Source organism: Zingiber officinale, chromosome 1B (assembly GCF_018446385.1).
Source record: "Zingiber officinale cultivar Zhangliang chromosome 1B, Zo_v1.1, whole genome shotgun sequence".
In the NCBI taxonomy this organism is placed as follows: domain Eukaryota; kingdom Viridiplantae; phylum Streptophyta; class Magnoliopsida; order Zingiberales; family Zingiberaceae; genus Zingiber; species Zingiber officinale.
In genome coordinates, this window is record NC_055986.1 from 146,513,365 (window position 1) to 146,526,435 (window position 13,071).

General features: G+C 47.3%; 1 protein-coding gene across 2 annotated transcripts; it reads left to right on the forward strand.

Annotated features, from left to right (window-relative positions):
• Window positions 1-666: 666 nt before the first annotated feature.
• Window positions 667-3,737, forward strand: LOC121984251 (40S ribosomal protein S3-3-like). Of its 2 annotated transcripts, XM_042537103.1 has the most exons (6): window positions 667-823; window positions 923-1,070; window positions 1,152-1,323; window positions 2,967-3,021; window positions 3,094-3,225; window positions 3,380-3,737. In XM_042537103.1, the coding sequence occupies exons 1-6, from the start codon at window positions 794-796 to the stop codon at window positions 3,542-3,544; spliced, it is 702 nt and encodes a 233-aa protein (XP_042393037.1). In that variant the 5' UTR covers window positions 667-793; the 3' UTR covers window positions 3,545-3,737. The 2 variants fall into 2 exon arrangements, with proteins under 2 accessions (XP_042393037.1, XP_042393028.1); XM_042537094.1 differs by having other exon boundaries at window positions 2,967-3,225.
• The last annotated feature ends 9,334 nt before the right edge of the window (window positions 3,738-13,071 follow it).

Here is a 13,071-nt window from a genome sequence, read left to right on the forward strand (position 1 = left end):
AGGCCTTAAGTTTTTCTTTCATTGGGTCATTTTGTTTCAGCGCAGTCCGACGTTAAATCAATTTGTGGTTACATTTGAAAAGAACTTATTGCTTATTAAATTTTGGTTTTTTAAAAGTTGTATTGTTGACTTTAAGAAATATCGAAACTATTAAAAGTGTGATTTAGAAGTTATCGATTCGAGTCGTAAAAATAGTGATTAAATTGGGTAATAGATTTAATTTGGTTCAATTTTTTTTTAAGATTTCGTACTGCCGGAAGTTTTGTACCTGGGTGTTTTTTTATGAAGATTTCGTATTGACGAAAGCTTCTTGGGTGCTTATGATGAATTTGATAGATTTGAAAATCAGTTTGTAATTTGATGTTTTGATAATACATAATTGACACAAATTGGTTTTTTAAAATCAGATTGTAATTTGATATTATGGTAATACACAATAACTGTAAATTGATTTATAAAAAGACCATGACGAATTACATTTCGAAATTTCTATAGGGCAAAACAGGAATTCGAAAACTATAGGAACATTTTGAACAGGATCACAAACTGTGGGGGTAAAATGGAATTTGTACGAAATAACGGTTCTGATTCATTAGGATGGCGCATTTCATTCATCTGACGGTTCTGTTTTTCTTTAGCTCCCATCATCTACTTGAACCGTCTTCGCTTTCGGACCGTTCGATCCTTCCGCCCAACTCCTATTTAATACCATGTCTCTCCATTGCTAGGGTTTGATTTCCAGACGAGCGAAGCATTCATCGAAGGGACTACGCGCGGCGCGAGTGCGATAGCCATGGCGACCCAAATGAGCAAGAAGCGAAAGGTTGGCCCTTCTCCAATATGAATGTTCTTTTTTCGCCATTTTGTTTCAGTCCTTCACCCTTAAATCGTTTGTTTTGGTGAATTCTCTATCGTCGTACAGTTCGTAGCGGACGGAGTGTTCTTTGCCGAGTTGAACGAGGTCCTGACAAGAGAACTCGCTGAGGATGGCTATTCTGGTGTCGAGGTTAGGGTTACACCCATGCGAACAGAGATCATTATCCGGGCGACCCGCACTCAGAACGTCCTTGGTGAGTTGTCTTCCTGATTTTGGAGTTTGTTTCTGTTTATAGATGAGGAAATTTTTGATTGCCTCTTGATTGATGCTTCAGGCGAGAAGGGCAGAAGAATTAGGGAGTTGACATCGGTGGTCCAGAAAAGATTCAAATTTCCTGAAAACGGCGTGGAGCTCTACGCAGAGAAGGTGAACAATAGGGGGCTCTGTGCTATTGCTCAAGCTGAATCACTGCGTTACAAACTTCTCGGTGGCCTTGCTGTTCGCAGGTTGGTATTTGATTTGCCGTTTGTTTCCAATCCATGTGTGACGATGGTATTATTTTTATTGCTTCTCTATTCTACATTGTGTACCTAATTAGACTTCAAGATTTTATTATTACGGGAAACTCTAGTCCGAAACCATTTCCTCTTCCTGAGAGTTTGCCCAAGCTATTCATGTTTATATTTGGTATGATACACTCCATTCGCCCTAGGTTATTTAGGTTGAAAGTAAATTCTGTTCTTTTGTGTAAACCACAAGGTACTATTTTTTAAACACTTCAATGCTATTTTTATTTTGATATGTGTCTGTATGCTCTTAAATCTCCATAGAAAACTCTCTTGTATCATCTATAAAGAGATGACTACTTAGTACCAACTTAGTATCAGAAGGTGACAATTTTGAGATTACTAGTTATGATATCATGTTGTGAAGGCCTTAATCCATTATTAAAGATCCTGGCAACATGTCCATGGATCTGCAAAGTAATCAAACATTGTTTCAATTTCTCCTATAATCATATTTTGTGTACTTTGTAAATTGTTTGGCGTCATGATTTTTTTTTTCCCATTTTGAGTAAGAAATTGCTTTTATCTTATTTTGATTTTGTTTGGTGATGTTTGTCATCCTTACAGCAAATAGGTTGTTTTGTGCCAACTTTGTGTCGGAAGATGACGACATTGATATTGCCATTGATGCATATGTAGTCATGCTATCTCTTAATCTCATGACTAAAGCGATTGGCAACATATTAATGCTTCATTATGTATTGAATATTATTTTGTACTTCTATAATCATATGTTGACTTTCCAACTAGTTTGCCATATTGGATGTTTTTACCTTTTTGTTAAACTTGGTCCTTTCTTAGCTTCTATCAGCTTTCCATATAATGCAAATAATTCATTTCTTGTTATAGGAATCATTTATTATGAAACATTTAATATGATTCATTTAGCAAAAATATAGTTTCTACTTGATTAAGCAGATAGCATTTTTTATGTAGGATTGTGTATTTTAGGAATTGTTTTTATGATTATCTTTTACACTTCCTATGTTAGTGTTTGAATCGTATGTCTCATGATTTCCATGATTTGTTCTTGTTGTTTTTTTGGTACTTCAATTTTATGATTTATCATTCTTATATTAGTTTTATGACTTGATCTCTAGTTATACATCAATCAGATCCTGTTCCCTGTCTGTCTACTGATCTAGATCTGAAGTATTCTTTGTTATGTCATTCAACAATACATTATTTGATAGCTTAGAGAGCTAGAATTTAGTAAGACGGCTAGTAGTGCATAGCTTGTATTTTAGGCAACATACAGGAAGTCTAATGGCACCCACGTGGTGCTCCTAGTCGGTTTCTTGTCCAATAATATTTTTTTATTCCCTGAAGAGCTGATTCATGGCCAATATGACTTCTGCTGTTGCCCTAGATTTTGACATAATCTTTTATGAATCCTGTTGAGACTTCATGTAGTTCTTTTGTCTTGCCTATTCTAGTTTCAGAGGCAGTTGAATCCATCTCTTTTTCTAGTTGCTAAATAATTTTTAGTCAATATTTTTCATCGCTCTTTCAAAAATTGGCGTATCTCATTGATAATCTTTTAGAATAAAAGTAATGTGTTATTCACTTGTGCTTTCTTGCAGGGCCTGTTATGGTGTCTTGAGGTTTGTCATGGAGAGTGGTGCAAAGGGATGTGAGGTACACAAATTTATTCCAGAGATCCATCGACCTTTCAATGAATGTGGTATTTTGATCCTGATTTTCTTTCAGGTAATAGTAAGTGGAAAGCTCAGGGCCCAGCGAGCTAAATCCATGAAGTTCAAGGATGGATACATGATTTCTTCTGGTCAGCCAGTAAAGGAATACATTGACTCTGCAGTGAGGCATGTTCTTCTTAGACAGGTTAGTTCTGAAATACACTAATCTATTCTACACGCCACAAAAACTACAAGGATTTTTAGTTTCAACTTTGAATCCAAGTAGCAAATAACAACGCTGCTATACCTTTTGTGCACTTGGTCCACCTAATCAAATCTTGTTTCCCCCAAATCTTTAGGGTGTTCTTGGAATCAAGGTCAAAATTATGTTGGACTGGGATCCAAAGGGGAAGCAAGGGCCAACGACTCCACTTCCAGATCTTGTCACTATCCATCCACCAAAGGATGAAGAGGAATACATGAGACCAGCCGTTTTGGTGCCTGCGGAGATGCCCATTGCATGATGACGAGTGTTTGCTTCACATGAATTTTACTAGAAGAGCTGCCTTGTTATGACTTTCGTAAAACATATGTTGATGTAGTAACCAGTAAGGGCTATTTATCCTTGTTTAGGCCTGTTCTGTTTTTGCTATTGCCATCTTCCAAACTAGTGATTTCTTTGGTGGTCGATTTGCATTTAATCTTTATTTCTAGAAAGCATGCTCTTCATGTATGTTTTGGGATCATGGAACATCTTCTCGATTTTTACCTTCTTTTTTTCAGATCTATATTCAGTTAATAGATTTTTCTTCTTCTCCCGGTGAATGAAATTGGGTGCGTTCTGAAGGTATCCATTAAAACAAGAATAGGTGTAACTGATTTTCTCCAGAGTTCTTCACAATTATTGCCCAATCAACAGTCTCCACGTGCTTCGTCCACTTTGTCTTTTCTCAATCTCAGACTTCAGTACCTACCAGGTCGCTCTCCTGTCTACGCTATAAAGTTTAAACCCTTCCCTCCGTCCTAACACATCTGAAAAGAAGGGGACAAAAATGGCCACTGGTTACTGCCTATTCCAATCCAGTCAATTCTTCCCTCCATCTCAGGAATGTTCGCATCCTGAATGGAAGGGGAGAAATATGCTCACTGCTTACTGGCAATTCCAATACACTCTTCATCTTCTATTGGCTCTCCTTGACCAATTCTTCTACGTTCCCTTGCCGAAGAGGCAGTTGCTTTCAGGTGTTGATGACGATCTCCTACCAGTCCTACTTCCATGATCATTGGTTACCTCTGCTGACTCTCATTTTCTACGAGAATAGTTATTGTGTGTGTGGGTTAAGTCGTACGCAAGTGTGTTTGTGTTAAGAGTTCTAGCTTGTTGGATCATAAATCTGTAAACCTATGATTTCTTGAATGGAATAATTCAATTCTGTTCATCCAGATCTAGAATTGAGTGAGATGGAGCTGAAGGATGGAACTGCTGCAGTACTTAGGAAGGGTTTTCTTCCAAATCTGATCCTAACGAATGTCTAAACCAGTGTCACATGTATACACATTAATGTCACACTAATCCTTTGAATTGTGGCATCACAGTATTTCTCTGCTGGTTTAGAATGATCCACCAGGAAGTTTAAACCTAATTGAGGCACATGGGATGCACATGAAGTGATCCGGCGGTAAGGATCAGGGGCCCACACAGGAAGGGGTCAATGACATGGGAGAGTCAAAGTCCAGATCAAATTGGGGACCCGGCCGATCGCGGGGGTCACCTGTCCGGCCGATCGGAGTGAATCCCGGGTCGGCACCGAGATAGTTTGACTTTGGGTTGAGCTTCCGACGCTCACGAGTTTCTCTTATAGAGGAACCTTTGCGCCGAGCGGCCGATCCGCTCGGCCAAACCGTGGATCAACCATCTCATACTCTTGTCCGAGTATTTGACCGAGCGGCCTTCTCGCTCGGTCCAATGCGCATACGCACCCGAGCGCCCTGGAGGCCAAACGTCCATCCCGTTCGACCCAGTAAGAGACAAGAGATTTAGAAGAGGACAAAAGGGGCAGCTAGTGATATCATTCTCGAAACACCTGCTGCCGACAAACAGCATAGTCGGTGGTCGGGCCGTACCGAGGATCGTACGGTGAAAGTTTCCACTGTCGTGGCAGAGATATGCTCGGACAGTTGCGGTATGGCGTCAGACATGCTTTTCTGATACAACCATTCTGAGGTATGCTTTGAGGAGCGTGCACGCCTCGGGAAGTGTGCACGCGCCTCTCCGGGGTCCTATATAAAGACCTCCGGACTTCGACGGAGGTATTCTTTTCTCATCTACTGTAGCCACAGTCTCGCTATTTTGCCTCCGTTTCATCTCGCCATTGCCTGACTTGAGCGTCGAAGGGTCGTCGCCGAGAGCCCCTTCTAGGCTCGGCTTTATTGCAGGTTCACCAGAGGTCCACGTCGGCGCGGAGCTCACCTGAAGGCAGCAAAGAGCGCCACGTCCCCAGTTTTCATCGACTCATCGCTCGGACATGATCAAATTGGCGCCGTTTGTGGGAACGTACCTGAATCCGAGCAGAGAAGATGGAAGAAGCTGGATGCCAACTCATGGTGACGCTCTCTCCCGAGGAGCTCGACGCACTCATCCAAGCACGAGCTGCGAAGATGGTCGAGCAACAACAGAAGACCCAAGCCGAGCAGATAGTACAGCAGGCCGCCTCGGTTTCTAGGGTCCGAGCGGCAATGGAGGACCGACTAGAACACTACTCTACCTGGGCACAGAACAAGGGGCAGACCGACACACCAGGAGACGTGCCGCCCGCCCCTATTCCGTTCCATCGGGCACTGTTCCAGACTCCGTCGGAGTTGACCCTAGCCAACCAGGGATCGTCCGATGAAGCGCCCGTGCGGGACGCCATGAAGGGTCACTCGAGCGGGTCAATCGCCAGTTCTCTGAGGCGATCTTACAAGACACTCTCTCAAAGCATTACGCTCCCATATCGATCGGAGAGTATATCAGTACAACTGATCCGGACGACCATCTCGGTAAGTTCGATAATGCTGCTACTCTTCATCAATACACCGACGAAGTCAAATGCAGAGTCTTCCTCACTACATTGTCCGGTTCGGCACAATGCTGGTTCCGGAGGTTGCCGGACGGATCAATTCAGAGCTTTAGAGACTTCCGAACGACATTCCTCCATCACTTTGCCAGCAGCCGACGCTATCAGAAGATCAGCGTCAGCCTCTTTTCCATGAAGCAAGGGCTAAGAGAAACTCTCTGAGTTTACATCCAACGCTTCAACCAAGCAGCTATGGACATCCCCGTGGTCTCGTCTGAGACAATGATGCATGCTTTTACACAAGGCTTAGTCGACGGGGACTTCTTTTGCTCGCTCATCAGGAAGCCGCCTTGCGACTACGACCACATGCTGAAAAAAGCAAGTGAGTATATTAATGTGGAGGAAGCGCAAGCAGCCCGAAAGAAGGAAGCACCAGGCGAACCCTCAGCCCAAACTGAACGGAGAACACACACCAACTAGCAACCGCTGAGAGGACCACGTGCTGAGGGGATGAGGCCACCTTAAGATTCCAGATCACCCGTCGTCCAGCACATTTCGGCCGAGCGGCCTAGACAAAAAGGCAAAGTATGGACACCCATGTTTTACAAAATCCATCAATCAGCCACTCATAACACTCGAGACTGCCAGAGTCTCCCCCCGATCACCCAACCTGAGCCGAGGAACTATCGCCGCCGATCACCTTCACTGGACAGGCGAACTCATCATCAGCACGCCGAGCGGCGAATAGTTAGGCGTTCACTCAAGCAGCACCACCATCAGCAGCAACATCACCAGCCAAGGGTCAACCCTCGAGTCTCCAATGAGCAAGCCAGACCGTCTGCTCGGGAGGAAGAAAATAGAAGTAATACCGCTTGGGGGGAAATCAATATCATCGCTGGTGGACCAACAGGTGGTGACTCCAACCAAGCCCGCAAGTCATACGCCCGACGACTGGAAATACATGCTGTGGGATACAGCTAAGAGAAGGCGAACGGACCGGCGATCAGCTTTGGTCCTGGCGACCTCGAGGGAGTCGTAGTGCCGCACGATGACGCCCTCATCATCCGAACGGTAATAGCCAACTATACTATTCATCGTATCTTTATTGACACAGGGAGTTCGGTTAACATCATCTTCAAGAAGGCGTTCGACCAGCTTCAGATCGACAGGGCGGAGCTGCTACCAATGACTACGCCCTTGTTCAGATTCACTTGTAACGAGGTTCAACCAGTCAGTCAGATGAAGTTGGCCATTTCGCTCGGGGAAGAACCACTCAGGAGGACGCGGACCGCTAACTTCACCATTGTGGACGCTCCCTCGGCGTATAACGTCATTTTGGGCTGACCGGCCCTCAACGAGTTCCGGGCTGTGGTCTCAACTTTCCATCAGAAGATCAAGTTCCCCGTGGAAAACAAAGTGGGAGAAGTTAGAGGCGATCAATTGGCAGGACGACGTTGCTATGTGGAGATGGTGCGAGCCGAGTCGAGGTCCGCTCGGAAGCCCCCCCGTATCGAGGTAAACGCCATAACCGAAAAGCTGCCAATGGGTGGAAGTCGAGAAGCTCCTATAGTGCCGAGCAGAACATCATCATACGGGCGGAAGTCGAGAAGCTCCTAGAGGCCGACCACATACGCGAGGTACAGTTCCCAAGCTGGCTCGCAAATGTTGTGCTAGTCTCCAAGTCTGGCAACAAATGGAGAGTCTGCATCGACTTCCGTGACTTGAACAAGGTGTGTCCGAAGGATTTTTCCCGCTGCCCCGGATTGACCAAATGGTGACTCAACCGTCGGGTGCGAACTGATATGCATGTTGGATGCTTATCAGGGTTATCACCAAGTGTCGCTCGTCCGGGAAGACCAAGAGAAAGTCAGCTTCATCACGGCGGACGACACCTACTGTTACAACGTGATGCCATTCGGACTAAAGAACGCTGGAGCTATGTACCAGCGACTCATGAACAAGGTGTTCCGAAAGCAGATCGGGCGGAACTTAGAGGTATACGTAGATGACATACTCATTAAATCACTTCGAGCGGCCGATCTGTGTGCAGATATAGAAGAAACCTTCCGGACGCTGAGAACGTACGGAGTCAAGTTGAACCCCCAGAAATGTCTGTTCGGAGCCAAAAGCGGACGTTTCCTGGGATACATCGTCACCGAGCGTGGCATCGAGGCGAACCCTAGCAAGGTGAAGGCATTGCAAGATATGCCACCACCCAGAAATCTTAAGGAAGTTCAGCGTCTTACAGGTCGGATAACAGCATTATCGCGATTCATTTCCCGGACGGCCGACTGAGCCTTGCCCTTCTTCAAGATTCTGCGCCGAGCTACTAAATTCCAGTGGGATGAAGAATGTGACCGGGCGTTTGAAGTTTTGAAGGTTTATCTAAACTCTCTGCCTGTATTAGCCAAGCCAATTACTGGCGATCCGCTCCGCATCTATTTATCATCGACCGAGCATGCTGTTGGTTCGGCATTAGTACGGCCGGACGACAAAGAACAGTCGGTGTATTTTCTAAGTCACATTCTGAAGGATGCCGAATCCCGCTACACTGGCCTCGAGAAGCTTGCTTTCGCGTTAGTCCTAGCTGCTCGGAGGCTCCGACCTTATTTCTTGGCACACACGATAATCGTTATGATGAACAGTCCTCTAGGGAGAGTCCTCCTCAACCCAGAGGCGTCTGGACGGCTTATCAAATGGACAACTGAGCTCAGTGAATTCGATATACAGTACCAGCCTCGAACGACAATTAAGGCGCAATCCTTAGCAGATTTCATAATTGAAGTACAGAACCCCGAGCCCGCAGCTTTATGGAGAATATTTGTCGATGGATCATCCACTCGGCTCGGAAGTGGAATCGGTATCTTACTACTTTCTCCTCAAGAAGAGGAAATGCATCTGTCTGTCCGGTTGGATTACCGAGCAACAAATAATGAAGCTGAATATGAGACTCTCATAGCCGGCCTACAGGCTGCTTGACATGTCGGGGCCGGTCGGGTGGCCCTCTACTCGAACTCTCAGCTCGCCTCCCAGCAGCTTTCAGGAGCTTTCGAAATAAACAACGCATGGCTCAGGATCTATGTGGACGCCTTCGAGAAGCTCAAAACCAACTTCGAGGAAGTTGTCATACAAAAGATACCCCGAACGGAGAACCAGGCGGCAAAATAATTAGCTAAACTCGCGAGTTCAATATCGTCGATCGTCATCCAGCAACCGATCGAGCATGTATCTTTGGTGGCACACATCGACAGAATGGAAGGCCTCACGTTCCCGAGTGATTGGAGAGCGGGCATAATGAAATTTTTACACTCTGGAACTACACCTTCCGATCGGGAGGAAGCCCAGATACTAAGAGAAGAGCCGGTCGGTTCACCCTCATAGGGGACCAGCTCTACAAGAAGACTTTCTCCTGACCGTTGCTAAAGTGCGTCAGCTAAGAGGATGCGGAATATATATTGAAGGAAGTGCATCAGGGATCTTGCGGAGGACATCCGGGTGGTCGCTCGCTGGCAAGGAAGATCCTGTTTTCAGGGTACTTCTGACCGACCCTCCAAGAAGATGTCGCTCGGACTGTCGCCCACTACCTTTCCTGCCAGAAACACCACTGCTTCTCCCATCAGCCAACGGAGGAGATGAAGGCGTCTACGGTATCTTGCCCGTTCGACCAGTGGCGTATGGATATTGTATGACCTTTTCCCATGGCGACTGGACATCGGAAGTTCTTATTGGTAGCGGTAGATTATTTTTCAAAATGGGTCGAGGCCGAGCCGCTAGCAAGAATAACCGAGCATATGGTCAAGAAGTTCATCTGACAACACATAATATGCCAGTTTGGCATTCCCCGATGGCTCGTGTCCGACAATGGGCGGCAGTTCGTTGACTAAGAGCTCCAAGCATGGTGCGAAGGGTACGGCATCCAGCAGCACTTCACTTCCGTAGCATACCCCCAAAGCAATGGGCAGGCCGAGGTCGCTAATCGGGAGATCCTTTGGATTCTTCGCGTTCGGCTCGACCATATAGGGGAAAGCTGGGTGGATGAACTACCGGGCATGCTATGGGCTATCCGCACGACCCCAAAGGAGGGAACGGGCGTAACGCCATTTCACTTGGTATATGGAGGAGAGACGGTCGTCCCAGTCGAGGTCGGTGTGGAGTCCGAGCGGATATTGAGCTATGACAAGGACAACGCCGAACAGAGACAACTGGAGCTGGATTTGATTGACGAGGAGCGAGCCAAAACAGCCGTCCGATTAATGGCGTACCGGCAAAGGATGAAGCAGAATTATAACAAGCGAGTAATCCCCAGAGCGTTTCAGGTCGGCGACCTGGTATGAAAGAAGGTAAAGCCGGTCGGCGATGTGAGTAAGCTGGAGGCCCCATGAGCCGACTCCTTTAAGGTCATGGAAAAGCTCCGATCGGGCGCCTACTATCTCGAAGATCAAGACGGATGATGGTTGGAACGACCATGGAGCGTGAACTATCTCCAACCGTACCGAGCTGGGTGAAAGGTGCGCAAATGTAATCATTTAAGCATGTTTTCGTTCTCCTGTACCCTTTAGCTACAGGAATGGAATCACAAAACACAAGTGTATGCTGATTTCCACCGAACGACCATCTCTATCAAACCGTCGAGTGACGACGTTAAATCCCAGAGTCGGACCGGCGACTATAAGCCCCCCGGCGGCCCGGCCTGAAGACCGTCGAGCGGCGACGTTAAATCTCAGAGTCGGACCGGCGACTATAAACCTCCCGGCTCGAAGACCGTTGAGCGGCGACGTTAAATCCTAGAGTCGGACCAGCGATTATAAACCCCCGTGCCCGAAGATCATCGAGCGACGACGTTAAATCCCAGAGTCAGACCGGCGACTATAAACCTCCCGGCCCGAAAATCGTCGAGCGGCGACGTTAAATTCCAGAGTCGAACCGATGACTATAAACCCCCTGGCTTGAAGACCGTCGAGCGGCGACATTAAATCCCAGAGTCGGGTCAGCGACTATAAATCCCCCGGCCCGAAGACCATCGAGCGGCGACGTTAAATCCCAGAGTCGGACCGGCGACTATAAACCCCCTGGCTGGAGGATTGCTGAGCGGCGATGTGAAACCCAGAGTTGAACTGGCGGCTATTAAAAAGCTGGCTTATCGCCGATCAGCTTCTGTAATGATTTAGCCAAGGCATCGCTTGAGCTTAACAAGACTCAAGTGGTCTTGTACTCGATTGCCGAGCAACAGTTCGAAAATCAAAAGATGTTCCCACGAATTCGGTGAAGATCAAAGGAGCGGATAACCTGCACAAATACATACACCAGAAGAGCAATAAAGAAAGTTCATTAAACAAAAAAAGGCGAACATACAAGATAAGATAGTTCGAACGACCAGTACATAAGCTACGACTTCACTCTAGATAATTAAAAATCTCATTCGGAATCGTGGTTAGAAGATCAGCGTGATCCCGGACGGGAATAGTGAAGTCCTCAGGAAGCCGACCCTTTGTCTTCAAGTAGTCGGCCGTGGCAGTAATGGCTAACTCAAATGCGTGGACGAGGCGATCGCAGGTTTTCTCCACAAATTTCTCCGAGCGGATATAGTTCTGCTGCATGATAGCAACCCGGCTCGGTTCGGAGTCTTGATATTCTTTGAAGGTAGCTTGGGAGGCCTCTAATGTGTCTTGAAGGGTCTTTAGATCACTCTGAAGAGTGGCCACCTCCGCCGAGCGTCCGTCCTTCTCAGTGGTCAGCAGGTCGGTCAACTCGTTGACTTTCACCTCAAGCGCCCGAGCCTCAGCATTCTTCGCCTCCAGGTCGGTGATGGCCTGATTCTTCCTGTTGGTGGCCAATGTGATCTTCTTGTCATATGTTTTGACTTGGGTCTCAAGCCGGTCCACCATGGTCTGTAAGCCCGAGGATCTGTGCCGCTCGGCCTCCAACAGTATGTTGGTCTTATCCAGATCGACTTTCAGGCTTCAGCTCGACATAAGAAGGGCCTTGAAGAGGAGTCCCACCAGAGACCTTGAGCTTTTTGAATTCCTCCTCGAGGAAAGCTAAGCGGTGGCATACCGCTATACTTTCCACCCAATGCTGCGATTCGGTTAAAAACGTAAAGAATAGTCAATATCGAACGGGGGATAAGAAATAAAGGCTTGTAAGAGTTACCCCTGTAATTTGTTGCAGATAGCTGTTGCCGAGCAGCCCAGGTGGCATCACGCCCACGCGCGCTCGGGCGTCCTCCCAGACTTTCGCGAGGGGCCCCCCGAATTGTTATCAAGTGTTCGGGGCTCGACGGCTGTTCAGTCTTCTGCAAATATTCCTCCGTTGGTAGGTGGAGTAAAGCCTTAATCGTCCTGTGCCGACTCGGAGTAGACTGAGCGGACGCGGATGGGGCAGAAGATTGTCCGGCCGGCTCACATCGAATAAGGGATCGTTTGATTATCCGGCGAGCTGGAGGAAACGAGCTAAGAGGCTGAGCCACGACGGGGTCGGAAGGCCAGTCTCCTTGAGATAGGGTCCTTTCGGACGACAGCGCTTCCACAGACGCAGGAACTGGAGGATCGCCCATCTGTTCGGACACGTGAACGACTGAGGTGGTCGAGCGGGTTGGGGTGCCCGTTAGGCGGCGTTTGTGCCCGACCAACGGGAGTTCATCGTCATCAGATCCGGCTTCCTCGGGCCGAGTGGCCGGCTGCTCACTTAATGGAGCGGTCTCCCCAGCTACATCGGTGGTGACCGTCCGAGCGGCAGACGCCTCACCCGCCGTCTGCACTTCTTCACTCTCACCTTCGTGAGAGCCGATCGGGGTGATGCCTAGTTTCTCCGCCTCCTGCGCGGCAACCGCCTCTATCTCGGCGGGCTTGCGTTTCAGCTTGCCGAACACCACTGCTTTCATCATGGTCTTGGCTGCGAGAAAGAAAAAAAAATCAGTTAGACTCAAAGAAAAGGAGAGAAGGTTATTTCTTACCAGGGCCGTTCGGAAGCCGCGTTCGGATCGGACTTAACCTGAA